At 33.2% G+C, this 13,545-nt stretch overlaps 1 protein-coding gene across 3 annotated transcripts in view; it reads left to right on the plus strand.

Moving 5' to 3' along the window:
- LRBA (LPS responsive beige-like anchor protein) overlaps window positions 1-13,545 on the plus strand; it is a 563,043-nt gene that overhangs the window by 70,330 nt on the left and 479,168 nt on the right. For all 3 annotated transcript variants that reach the window (XM_079771501.1, XM_079771500.1, XM_079771502.1), the window contains exons 10-16: window positions 402-599; window positions 780-913; window positions 2,712-2,820; window positions 3,660-3,812; window positions 8,217-8,385; window positions 10,849-10,928; window positions 12,220-12,282. In XM_079771501.1, coding sequence (XP_079627627.1) covers window positions 402-599; window positions 780-913; window positions 2,712-2,820; window positions 3,660-3,812; window positions 8,217-8,385; window positions 10,849-10,928; window positions 12,220-12,282 — 906 coding nt within the window. The remainder of the gene's footprint in view (window positions 1-401; window positions 600-779; window positions 914-2,711; window positions 2,821-3,659; window positions 3,813-8,216; window positions 8,386-10,848; window positions 10,929-12,219; window positions 12,283-13,545) is intronic.

Raw genomic sequence — 13,545 nt, forward strand, 5'->3', positions numbered from 1 at the left:
TTTGGCAAGATTTAACAGTTCTAGAGATTGGTTGTACAATGTGCATATAGTTAACACTACTGTACTATAGACTTATAAAATTTATCATCATAAATATTTTGTGCTTTTTACTAAAGATTTTAAATAATTACACAATGAAGACAAAATACTCTTGTGTAAATACTAAGTTTTATATATTTTTTAAAATAAAAGATTTTAATGTCAAGTTGACTTGTTTTCCATTATATTTTTAACATGAATTCAGTCCACTTCAGAATTAAATGTGCAAGCTCATCCTAGTTGATAGTGTTAGGAAAATGATCAGTGGTGTGTCTCCTTAAATTTTTATAACTGTGGTGCTTTGTATCTGGATTTTCTTTTTGTGGCATTCTATCTCAACTGTTCTACTTTTTTATTCTTAGGGTACATTTAAATTCAAAACAGAAAGTGATCTGTTCCTGGCTGAGCATCACAAACTTTTATTGTATGATGGCAAACTCTCCAGTGCCATTGCATTCACATACAATCCACGTGCTACAGATGCCCAGCTTTGCCTGGAATCATCCCCTAAGGACAACCCTTCAATTTTTGTTCATTCACCACATGCACTCATGCTCCAGGTACTAGCTAGAATCTTTTAAGAATATTTTTAATGGTAACTTTTGATTTTTATTGATGTGTATTTGGTAGCGTCTATTAAATACATGCAATGTAACGTTCTATTGTCCCTGTTACGCTTTATTTTTAATTGTTTTGGAAAAGAAATCATTGCGATGTTTATGGTTCTTCTATTTTATAAGGATGTGAAGGCAGTTTTAACACATTCCATCCAAAGTGCTATGCATTCAATTGGAGGGATACAAGTGCTGTTTCCACTTTTTGCACAGTTGGATTATAGGCAGTACTTATCTGAGGAGGTTGACTTGACTATATGGTGAGTGCCTTTGTTTTTTGCTTTAATTTGATGTGAGTTACTGTCATTATTGTCCAGTTGCACAGTAATTTTTCTGCCTTTTAAATTTGTTGTAGTGTTAAAAAATCTAATTCAAAGAAACTTGTGAACTATAAATGTTATTACAAATTCATGTCAATAATAATAGTATTGATTTAAATTATTCCTTTTGAGTAGGAAATCTAGAAGCTCTAAAAGAAGTTTTTTTTTTTTTTTTTTTTTTGCCCGGCTGGCATAGTTTAGTGGTTGAGGGTCAACCTATGAACCAGGAGGTCACAGTTCGTTCCAGATTCCCAGTGGAGGGCATGCAGGAGGCAGCCAGTCAATTATTCTCTCATCATTGATGTTTCTCTCTCTCCCCATCCTCTCTGAAATCAATAAAAAGATATTAAAAAAATAAAAAGTTGGTTTTTAATAAAGTTAGAAATAATGGATTTATCAGAAATACATTTTTGTATAATATTCTAATTAAAAATTTTTAAATTGTTATTTGTCAGTGACTTACGGGAATTTAGCTTTTCATATTTATTGATTGTATGTAATTGAAATCTAAAATTTTGATGTTATGTAATAGGTACTTTAATCTTTTTTTATTAGATTGTATGTTTGGCACATTTTGTCTCCTGTATTGTAGTGTTTGAGTCTAAAAAGGCAGAGACTTATTAATTCTAGGACAAGTTATAAAGGTTTGAAGAGGATGTTTAAATGAATTTTTCATGATTCTGTAGTCTAGTGAAACTATTTACAGTAAAATAATTTATTATTTGAGTAATAATTTATTATTTGAGTAATTTAAAGGAGTTTTCCATTGTCTCTTTTGAAAATCTTTCTCTGATTTTTGCTTTTATATAACTTGAGGTCTACTACCATTGTATATATTTAATGATGTAAAAATTTTCTCCAGAGTAATTTTAGGAAACAAAATGACTTTTTTAAAAAGAATGAAGTATCAAATCTAGTATTTGTTGATTTTAGGAAATGAAAATGATTCTTGACATATTACTACTTCATAATTTTTTTTTTTTTGCATCCTGGTCTAAAATCTTTGTTACAAAGCTTAGTTATTTTTTTTAATTGGTTATCTTTTTCTTTTCTACATCTTTATTGGAATTGCTGGTAGTTAAAAGCAATTTTGTGGAGGAGGCTGATTGCCAGTCATGTTTTCTCTTTTTTTGTGAGAAAGTCTCAGAGCCTTTGGAAAAAAAGGTAACAGTTGACCTTATTTCATTCCATTTCAGATATCTCTAAAAGACAGGAAGGAGAGAGAGAGATCAATTTGTTACCCCACCATTTATGCATCCATTGGTTGTTTTTGTATGTGCCGGGATGATGCGAACTGACTGAGCTACCTGGCCAGGGCTCAGCTTTACTTTTCTTATATTCTCTTTTCTTGTTCTGTTCAAAGTAGGCCAGTCTGGAATCCTAACACATTTTGAGAATTTCTACCCTAGTCTGTTTGCTCCATGTATCTTTTTTAATGCCTTTATATATTTAATGTTAGCCATTATTGTTTTTGGTCATTACTTATTTTTCGTGCATGTTTGTCATATTGTTTCTAAGTAATTCACTTATTTACATGTTTGTGATACAATATAGGAAATAAGTATTTCAGTAAATTCTAATTACATTAAAATTCTAGTCCTGGAATAATGCTGAGGCAGTTTTAGTAGAACTTATATTTCCTTGAAATAGAGAACCTTTACTAAGATTAATCTATCTAACTTAAAAAGAAAACCAACCCACACATTTTTTTTAAACCATAGTCTTTTTCTTATTCCAGTTCAACTTTGCTGGCTTTTATCATGGAGTTGTTGAAGAATTCAATTGCCATGCAGGAGCAGATGCTTGCCTGCAAAGGCTTTTTGGTAATAGGATATAGTCTTGAAAAGGTAAAGTATAAAATGCTTTTTACATGTCTGATTCTTAATTTGTAGGCCATGACTTAGTCTCCTAAGTGGCTGAGAAACTAGGTTTGCAAGTGTTGCCAAGTGTCTCTTTAGTTATGTAGAATTACCTAAATTAAAATAACCTTTTGTTGTTTTTACCTTGCCACCTATTGCTTTATTAAAGAAAAGTTGTTAAATCTTACGTCATCTTTAACTTAGAGCAGTGGTTCTCAACCTTCCTAATGCCGCGACCCTTTAATAGAGTTCCTCATGTTGTGGTGACCCCCAACCATAAAATTATTTTCGTTGCTACTTCATAACTGTAATTTTGCTACTGTTAATGAATCGTAATGTAAATATCTGTGTTTTCTGATCATCTTAGGTGACCCTGCTAGCGGTTCTCAGCCTGTGGGTCGCGACCCACAGGTTGAGAACCGCTGCTGTAGAGCCTAAGACCTGAGGTTAATTGTTAATGAATCGTAATGTAAATATCTGTGTTTTCCGATGGTCTTAGGCTCTACAGCAGCGGTTCTCAACCTGTGGGTCGCGACCCACAGGCTGAGAACCGCTAGCAGGGTCACCTAAGATGATCGGAAAACACAGATATTTACGATTCATAACAGTAGCAAAATTACAGTTATGAAGTAGCAACGAAAATAATTTTATGGTTGGGGGTCACCACAACATGAGGAACTGTATTAAAGGGTCGCGGCATTAGGAAGGTTGAGAACCACTGACTTAGAGTATAGCTAGTAGGGCAACATTTTTCTGATATTAGCAACTTTTCATTTACTTACCTTGCCTTGTGATGATAGTGACCTTTGAAATATCTTGCCTTGCAGTCTTCTAAATCCCATGTCAGCAGAGCAGTGCTTGAACTTTGCCTTGCATTTTCAAAATATCTGAGTAATCTGCAGAATGGGATGCCCCTACTCAAGCAATTGTGTGATCACATTCTTCTTAACCCAGCTATATGGATTCATACCCCAGCCAAGGTAATATATATGTGTATATTGACTTTGGTTTAGTGTCTTCAAATTTTTATACTTGAGTGATAAATGAAGATTTTTAAAATCCTTTTGTGTGCTATTATGTAAGATTTCAGTGGAGTTCATTTTTGACTAAGCATATTTTTTAAGGTAAATTTGCAAGGCAGTATATCTTTTCTTTTATTTAAAAGCAACATTAATATTTTTAAAAAATTATCTTTATTTTCTGGTGTTATATAAAATAAAATTTTATTTCAGAAAGACTTTAAATTACTAATTATGAATCAAAGTTGGACAGTTCCAACTTTGTAATGTTTCTATAACTACAGTTCTGTTCTATTGCAGATATATGTATATATGTGTATATATTTTTATTCCTTAACTCACTGTGCTCTCTTTCCCTCTTCTTTACACACATATCCCTTCCATCAACATGATGAATTCCTGAGGTTAATTGTTAAGAAACAGCTAAAATTTCACCCTTACTTGAACACTGGTCTCATTTAATCATTTTAATCTCACATTAATTCAAATTATTAAATGCAATTATATTTAGACACAATTTGTTTAGTACTGTAACAACAAACCAATTACTTATAATTGAACATATTTCTATTTGTGATAAAGCATATAAATAAAACCTTTGATAAATCCTAATGTATTAAGTTGCCCTAAAAATATTAATAGTGTTAGTGTTAAGCAGAACTTGAAACAGAAATTTTTATTAAATTGCATAATTGCATCTGTTTCATCTGCAGTTTTTGTTAGAAGCTGTATTATTTCAAACCTATTAATTTCCTTTCTGCCTCCTCCCTCCCTCCCTTTTGGTCCACTTGCAGTGTTTATCATTGTTTAGAATGGCACATACTTATTCTAGTTTTCAGAAAAAAATGTCTGCAGACTTTTTGCTTTTTCTAGAGTCATAGTATCTTATTTTCATCTGGTCTTTTCAAATGATAAAGAGAAAAACAGCTGCTGACTCTGATTGCCATTTGGAAATAATCAAAGGAGGCAGCTGGAGGTTGTAGCTTTTTATCTGCGGGTTCAAATTTGACCTCTTTCTCTTCTGTGACCTTTGCTCTTATTTCTTTACAAGGTTTGTTTCAAGTTACTTTTTAAACTTTTACTAGACACGTCTTTGTCTTACTAAACAGCATATTTGTAAGGCTTGGGGTCTCTTTTGATGTGATCAAAAAGACTTATTAATACTAAGTTGTAGGCAAATGTTTAAAAATTTTTATTATATCATTTCCTTAATTTCCTAGTATTATTACACTCAGTTTGTTACGTTTTTCTTGTTAATAATTTTCTTTAATTTCCTTTTTAGAATTTGCAGTTGATTTGGTATTACTAAACTTTCCTTCTCTTTTAGCCTTCTGCTTTGTGTATCCATGAGGGGTTATATCTCCTTTTGTTTTATTAGAAATGTAGTTATAACAAAGGCTAGATCCAAAGTTTGTTTGACATGAAGGTCATACAATCTGGGTGAGGGAGGAACTTTTTAAGAAAAGTAATATGAGCCCTGGATCATAGGTTTGATTCCTGATCCAGGGCATAGACCTGGATTGCAGGTTCTATCCTGGCTCTGGTTTGGGTGCCTGCAGATGGCAACCAATCAGTGTGTCTCTCTCACATCCTCACCTTGATGTTTCCCCCTCCCTCCCCCCTCCTCTCCTTCTTCCCTCCCTTCTACTCTCTCTAAAGAAAATCAATGGAAAAATATTCTTGGGTGAGGATTAACAAATAAAAGAAAAAGAATATGACATAATGCATACACAATTAGATTTAGAGTCTTGAAGGAATCTGTATGGATGAATGGGGCACAGAGTTTAAGCTTTACTAGCTTTTTGGTAATTTCACCTCTGATTACTGAAGTTGAGGGGATGGATATATGAATCAACCTTTGCTTTTGTAAAAGGATGCTCACAGTGATTTATAATATCCATTTATCTTTGATGTGCTTAGCTACAGTCTTTTTAATGTCCTCACTAGAGAGATGGATTTTCTTGTATACAGCAGTCCTTCACTTGAGTGGCTGCTTTATGCTGGGCATATGGAATCAGTGTTGAACAAGACAGATCTAATTCCTGCCCTCATAGAGTTCAGGTCTAATGGGAAAGGTAGATGTTAACACATAATTTGTGTGGTTATTAGATTATATAATGAGTGAATGAGGAAAGGTTTATTCATAATTAGCATATGAATAATTTTGAGATCTCCATTCTTATCTCAATATGTTGCTATCTAATTTTATCCAGTTTTCCACATTTTTGTCACTTTTGGGCCAGAATTATTGTATGTTTTTAACATACCACTCTCATCAAGTCATTTCTGAGCCTTTAAACGTGTAATGGTTTCCCATTGTTTTCAGTATAAAGTAGTAGTCCCTTTTCTAGCATTAAGTTTTCAGGCCAATTCTCCTTTGTAGGCTTTCTAGCTTAAAAACTCAGCTATCTTCAAAGGCTAGACAGATATCAAAAACTTATCCTTGAGCAGTGGTTCTCAATCTTGGTTGTTGATAGGATCAGGAGAGGTTTTTAGAAACAAAAGCAAGAACAGAATCCTATCTCCTTCACCCTAGATTCTGCCTTAATTGGTGTGAGACAGGGCCCAGGCATCAGTATTTGTAATATATGTGCTGCTGAAGCGAGCACCAGGCTTCAGTATTTAAAAAAATGTTTTTCAAGTATTTTAATGCAGTTAGGAATGAGAACCATTGTACTAGATTTAGGGAAACCTTTTGTATCATTTACCATTATTTTCTGTTTGAAATTTCCCCTTTCTGTCTACCTATCCTACTCAGCTTCAAATTCTACCTTAGTACCTACTCTATTAGTGAAGATTTTGTTGACTATTTAAGCTTATCCTATAATTTCTCTGTCCTCTAAATTTATAGTATTTAATAGCCCTATGCCACACATTTTGCATTTAATACATATTGCCTCATAACCTCTTTTGTTGCAGTGGGTGTCTTTATTACCTTTAGTTTTTCACTTAAATTTGTGTGTATTTTTTAAATCTTAACTGCCATCTTATTTCCATAATGGAGTGCTCTGCATATAGGTGGATGTAAATATTTTCTGGATGACTGAAATAGCATGGTTAAGAATTTGAACCTGTCACAGAAAGTGTTAAATTTTTGCTTCAGTAACAGGGAAACAGGTCCTATTTATTTGAGCAGCAGTAGCTACATCAGAATAATGGTATCTTCAGCAAGTCAGTGGATTACAGTGTTTTCTAAACTATAATCATCCAAGCCTCAATGTTAAGTGGTTCAGAATCTGCCACTCTTTACCATTTATGGTTAGTGATTGACTCCCTAAGTTATTTAGCCTTGATTGTTTCTTTATCAGGCATCTGGATGATAGGCATCTAATTTTCTCTCTCTCAAGAAATTATCAGGTAGTTTGCAGGGTTAAAAATGAAAATGCCCTCAATGTCTAGGGAAGGTAACATAAATGTTCAGTTGTAAATGATCAGGAGAGTTTGGTCTTTGGCCACGGGGAGAGTATGTATATCCTACTTTTAAAGTTGTGCAGTTTATAAGGTATATCCAGTGGCAATGAGATGAAAAATTCTTGATTTTGTCATTAGAATAGAGCAAAAGGAGTCCTTATATTGTTCTAAGTACTAGAGTGTAATTATTGGTGAATTTTAGAGCCATAACTTGACTGAAATTCTGTGTTCAGTGGTGGGGCGCCACTTACATTCTTTCTGTTTCTTACATATTAAGAACTTATATTTTGAAGGTAATAAATTCTTGTGTGTTTATTTAGACTATTTATTTAGAAATAAACCTAGTAGAATCCTTTCCTAATTGGGGGACGGGGATGATAAACATGTTTACAGACTTTAATGTTATGATTACAATATTGGTAATAACGAGCAGAATTCTATTTTCTAACAAATATTTCTTAAGGTCGACTTTACATGTTTCTATATGGGTTTGTTTCTTTTGACTTATCTCTACTTTTATTTTTAGCTACCTCTACTACTTTTTTCTTTTTTTTTGAGTTATTCTAGCTTCTAATTTTCTTCAAAACAAAGAAAATTTCTAGATTTTAAAACCACTATGCATAGCATAATTAGTAATTTTATTATAAAGAAGTTACACATGCTCATGAATAATTGCTGATTGTTAAGTAAGAATCAGTTTTTTTTTTTTTCATAGAACATTAGCACTGTAGAAATTTGATATAGTTGGAGTGTTTAAAATTCTACTGTTGTGTGCTTGCGTGTGTATATCAGTGGATATGTGTTATATTTATTGACATGGAAGTTATTACCAAGCTCAGCATCTTGCTTTTTGGAACAATACAGTTTAAGTAAAGCAGCCTGAGGGCACTAACTGGAAATGGGTAAAATGCTGGTTTGCTCCTTTGATTTAAGCTCTTCATTTTCATCCTCTAGGTTCAGCTGACACTCTATACTTACCTGTCCACTGAATTCATCGGTACTGTCAACATATACAATGCTATCCGGAGAGTTGGAACAGTGCTCCTCATCATGCATACACTGAAGTACTATTACTGGGCAGTGAATCCTCAGGATCGAAGTGGCATCATCCCAAAAGGATTAGGTATAGCAGCTCTGTCAATGTATTATGCTGTATACTAGTATATGGCAAATCAGGATTTTATTTTCTTTTTTAACCAATAATGTTACAGTACTCTGAAAGTTTTTCTAAATTTCATCATGCTAAAATTTTCTTTTAGTCTGTTGATTATATTGATAGTTTGTCCTAAATCGTGGTTACCAAAGGTTAATAACTTGTTATTTTTAGAAAAAAATGCTACTTTTGCTGGTGTTGTCTGGGGAGCAACTATGACTAGAATGATAGTTTTAATTCACTGAAAATGAGAAGGAAGTCTACATTAGCAACTGGTATTGATGCCAGTGCCAATTGTCACAATGAGATAATTGAAAACAGTATTTTTTTGGGGGGGCGGGGGGAGATGGAGATTTCTTGCAGAAGGAGGGAATATCTGCTTCTAATAAATAGTGTAATGAAATCACAACATTTCAGTAATTATTTTCCTGCATAATCAGGAGACTTAATTACTGGAAGAATAATATTCATTCATCATTCAGGAGTTCATGGAAGGGTTCAAAATAAAAATTTTGACAGTTGGTGGCTCTTTTGTTTTTAAGTATTGCAAAACCTCCTTTAAACTGGCTTATATCATAATAGGGAGTTAATAATCACATATAAACAGGCAGTTTCAGTAAAACTTGGCACAGGGGTTCAGAGTATGGCCCTGGGACCCAGTTCTCTGTTGGCACTTTTCATGTATTCTCTCCTTTGGTAGTACCAAGCAGCCACTTCACCTTCACATCCTCACAACTTCAAGTCCAGCAAAAGAGCATCGGCCTGCATTGAGCATTGCCAGCAAAAGTCGCTTTCATTGTCTTTGTTTATCATTGGCTCTGATTGCATTGTGTGCCCATCTGTGTAGCAGTTATTCATCAGATTGCCCCAGACATTGAGGCCCTTCCTGCCTCTGAAACACATGATCTCAGAGTGAGGACGGGGTCAGTCCCTTGATAAAACTTGTGGTCTGTTGCTTTAAATTGGGAAAGGGATGCTGAAGAGTCAGACAACATACATTCTGATTGTACTCAAAGGCTTTGGCTGTTCAGTGATTTACAAAGATGAGGCTTCAGATTTGTATAGTACTTTTTAAAATTTCTGTTTTTGAAAAATTTGATTTAGGGGGAGGGGGGGAGAGAGGGGAAGAGAGAGGGGAAGAGAGAGAGAGAGAGAGAGAGAGAGAGAGAGAGAGAGAGAGATTAATGTGAGAGAGATACATTCAGTGGTTGCCTCCTGCACCCCACTGGGGATGGAACCCACAATGTAGGCATGTGCCCTGATTGGGAATTGAACCCGAGGCCTTCCGGTGCATGGGACAGCATTCCAACCAACTGAGCCACACTGGCCAGGGCTACAGTGCTTTTTTTTTAAATCCCTTTCAAAATAAACTTGAATTATTCTCAGATAATATTCTGCCTATAATTTAGAAAGCTGTGAGGACATACAGAAGTAATATGATCTCTTTGAGCTGGCAAGGTTGTGGTAGATCTAGAACTAGGTCATAATTTCCTGCTGACTCTTTCAAAGTGCTGTAGATGTATCTTATACTGTCCTGGGCATTGGTATTATGTTCTGGCCTTGATTTTATAACTGATTAGTGACCTTGGGAACGTCTTAGACTTCAAGTGAGAGAACTGGACAAACTTTATGATTCTATTGTAACTCTGTAACCTATTCTTTGGGAATTGTCATGTGGAACAAATTTTAAATAATTTTCTTCCTCTTTTAATTGACCTGTTCAAGGTCATGGTGGTCCTATGCTTTGGTGGTCTAGGAACTAGTTGTAAATAATGATTAGTGGGGAAAAAATGCAGAAAACAGGTACTCACTTAGGATCTCAGAACAATGGGTATTTGGTTTCAAAAGCTTTCTGGGAATTATATGTTTGAGACATGAAAATTGACTTTAATGTGAGCCATGTGTGACCAAGGACTTGCTCAAGAAGAGGAGAAGTCAGAGGTGGCCAACATAATGTTTAACTTCTTCCTGAATGATACTGAGTTATACTTCTTGAGATTTTTGTATTAGCTTACAACAGTGCTAACAATAGAGAAAAAGTTTTTTCCATACTAAATTCACATAAAAGTTTGGATTTTTCCTTTTTTGTGTGTGTGTGGTAAACTTACGTTGTTATAGTATCATTCTGAGTCTTTTAAAATATAAATGCACATTATTATTGAATACAAATTTTATTACCTCATTTTTATGTTTTGAAATTCCTTTGACATTATTTAAAAACAAACTTCATGCTAGTTTCAGCGTAACCCAATTTGTTCATTTGGAGTATTATATATACAGTTGCATATGCGATTGAATGCTTGTCTTTCTTTAGGACACTGACCTTTTTGTTTTTTTTTATAATAAGTGGAAACATTATTGGAAATGTGAATTTTATACTTAGCTTTGAGGTATTTGAAACACTAAATGTGTGTGTATTTTTTTTTTTTAAAGATGGACCACGACCTAATCCAAAAGAAATACTTTCTCTAAGAGCATTCTTATTGATGTTCATTAAGCAGTTAGTGATGAGGGTGAGTTCACTTTCTTATCCTATAGAATTATAGCTTGTCTGTATTTTAACATAATTTCAGATAAAATACATTCTTGGTTTATTTTATTTGTTACTAGGGTTACACATTGGAAAATACTTTGAAAAAATATTTATTTCTTTGTTTTCTGTTCATCTTTCTTGGGCATATAGGGATATACATTATTGCAGAATCTGAGATAGATAATTGTAATATATGGTATATGAATTTTTGTAGGAGTTCAAGTGTATTCATTCTTTCAGCAAATATTTACTGTTTCTAGTCTCTCTCTGGTACTGCTTAATGCAGCAATCAACAAAGCTACACAAGGAGGTTTTATTTTTAGGGAGTTCCTTATAGCTGTCATTCAGATTTTCAGAAATAACTTTCCTATATAAATATGCCAGGTAGGTGTGTCAGCCATTAGAAATGATTATGTTTTGACCCATTTTATTCTACTATAGTCATATTTAGTATTATTTTTAAGGAAGGTGTTTTGGTTTTATAAGACAGCAATATATAAATGTATTTGTTGCCAATTTTTTATTCAATATTTTCCTATATAATTTTATTTCTTGTTCTTTACAATTTAATGCTTTATTAGCTGTCACATAATATTGTGATAAGCTGATTTAACTTTTAGTATATATTGCAGAATCAGATACATTATTTATTAAAAAATTTATCCCTTAAATTGACCTTTTTTTTTTTCTTTTCTAGTGTGTTTTTGCTTGTTACCTAATTTTCTTATTTTTATTTTTTTAGATTGCAGGTTAGTTTTATGATTAATAATTGATAGACTAGGTTAAAAATTTTCATACTGTATTCATTTAAAAGTCCAATGTTTTTACCAATGAAATTACTACTCCATTTTTAGTGCCTAACATTTTAACTTGGTAATTTTAGAAACTGTTTCTTTCACTCTCCAAATTTAATAGAAAAAAAATAGCAAAGTTATCTTCTGTATTTAGAGAACTGATGGGTATGGATAATACATTTTTATCATTAATAAGTATTTCTAGCTTACTTGAGGATTCTCTAGATTAACTAGATAGGTTATCATATTATATAAGGTGTGGACAGCAAATACTGATGTCAGACCTCTTCTGACCTACAGTCTTGAATATTGCATGTCTTCAGTGCGTCTGTCAATTTATATTTTAAATTTAGATTCTATATTACATTATCTTTTTATATTTATAGCAGCTGACTATGTTGACAAATCTATATGTAAAATTTCCATCAAAAATTTTTTATATGCAAATTTAAGATACTTGTAATTATGTTTCTAAAGGATTCTGGAGTAAAGGAAGATGAACTACAGGCCATTCTTAATTACCTACTCACTATGCATGAGGTAACATTTGAATTTTATATTTTGGGATTTTTATTTTTTGAAGCTGTATTACAGGCTTTTTTTTAAAAGTAAAGTTACATCTTTCATTAGTGATATACTTATAATGGGGAATAAATGTATCTTGGAACTAAATGTTAGCAACCTTCATATAAATAGCCTTTATTACCTCAAGAGGGCTCAGAAATATCATGAAAGACTTTAAAAGTGTTAAAGTTAGAGCCCTACCAGTGTGGCTCAGTGGTTGAACATTGATCCGTGCACCAGGAGGTCACCAGTTCGATTCACATGCCCAGGTTGTGGGCTCAATTCTCAGTAGGGGCATGCAGAAGGCAGCCTATCGATGTTGATGTAAAATGACTAAAAGTGATTGCATTTTTAAATTCATAGCACAGTCTTCCTATTGATTTTGCATGTTCAAATACTGTTAAGCTAAACAACACATTTGTAATGGTGTTTAAAATTATGTGATTGAAAAGGAGGTTGATATATCTTTTTTTCCATTATTATTTTTGGTTAATCCTCACCTGAGGATTTTTTTTTCATTTATTTATTTTTTATTTTTTAAGATGGAAGGAAGTGGGGGAGGGAAGAAGGTGGGAGGAGAGAGAGAGAAACATCTGTGTGAGAGAGATACATTGATTGGTTACCTCCTGCACGTGCCCTTATTGGGGCCAGGCATTGAACCTGCAACCCAGGTACTTGCCCTTCACCAGGAATCAAACCTGTGACCCTTTGGTGATTGAGTCGATGCTCTAACCATTCAGCAACACCAGCCAGGGCTTTTTTCCTTTATTTTTTAGCACTGGGAAAATGTAATACATGTCAGATGTAGTCTAACCAAATAATCTGATTAAATGTGTTTTAAATAAGTACATTTTTGTGGTGGTGAACATACAATATATTGTACAGATGATATGCTGTAGAATTGTGTACCTGAAACCTGTAAAATTTTGTTAACCAGTGTCACTCCAGTAAATTCAATAAAAAGGAGAAAAAAAAAAGTAAATTTTAGAAATTTGAATTTCTTATAAAACATCCATTTTAAATAATTTACCTTATGTTATAATTCATGTTTTGTTAGTTAATAAGTATTTGTTACAGTATGAAACTGTGCCTTCTTTAATCATTAATAAATGAGAGAGACTGTTCGGACCCATCCTTGTTAATGGGGGGAGAAAAGAATAGATTACATTTCTTGATTGGATTATATTTTGCACAGTCATTGTTGATTGTGATTTCTTTTTACTGTTGAGGAGTATATTC

This window comes from Cnephaeus nilssonii, assembly GCF_951640355.1.
Source record: "Cnephaeus nilssonii genome assembly, chromosome: 5".
Taxonomy (NCBI): domain Eukaryota; kingdom Metazoa; phylum Chordata; class Mammalia; order Chiroptera; family Vespertilionidae; genus Cnephaeus; species Cnephaeus nilssonii.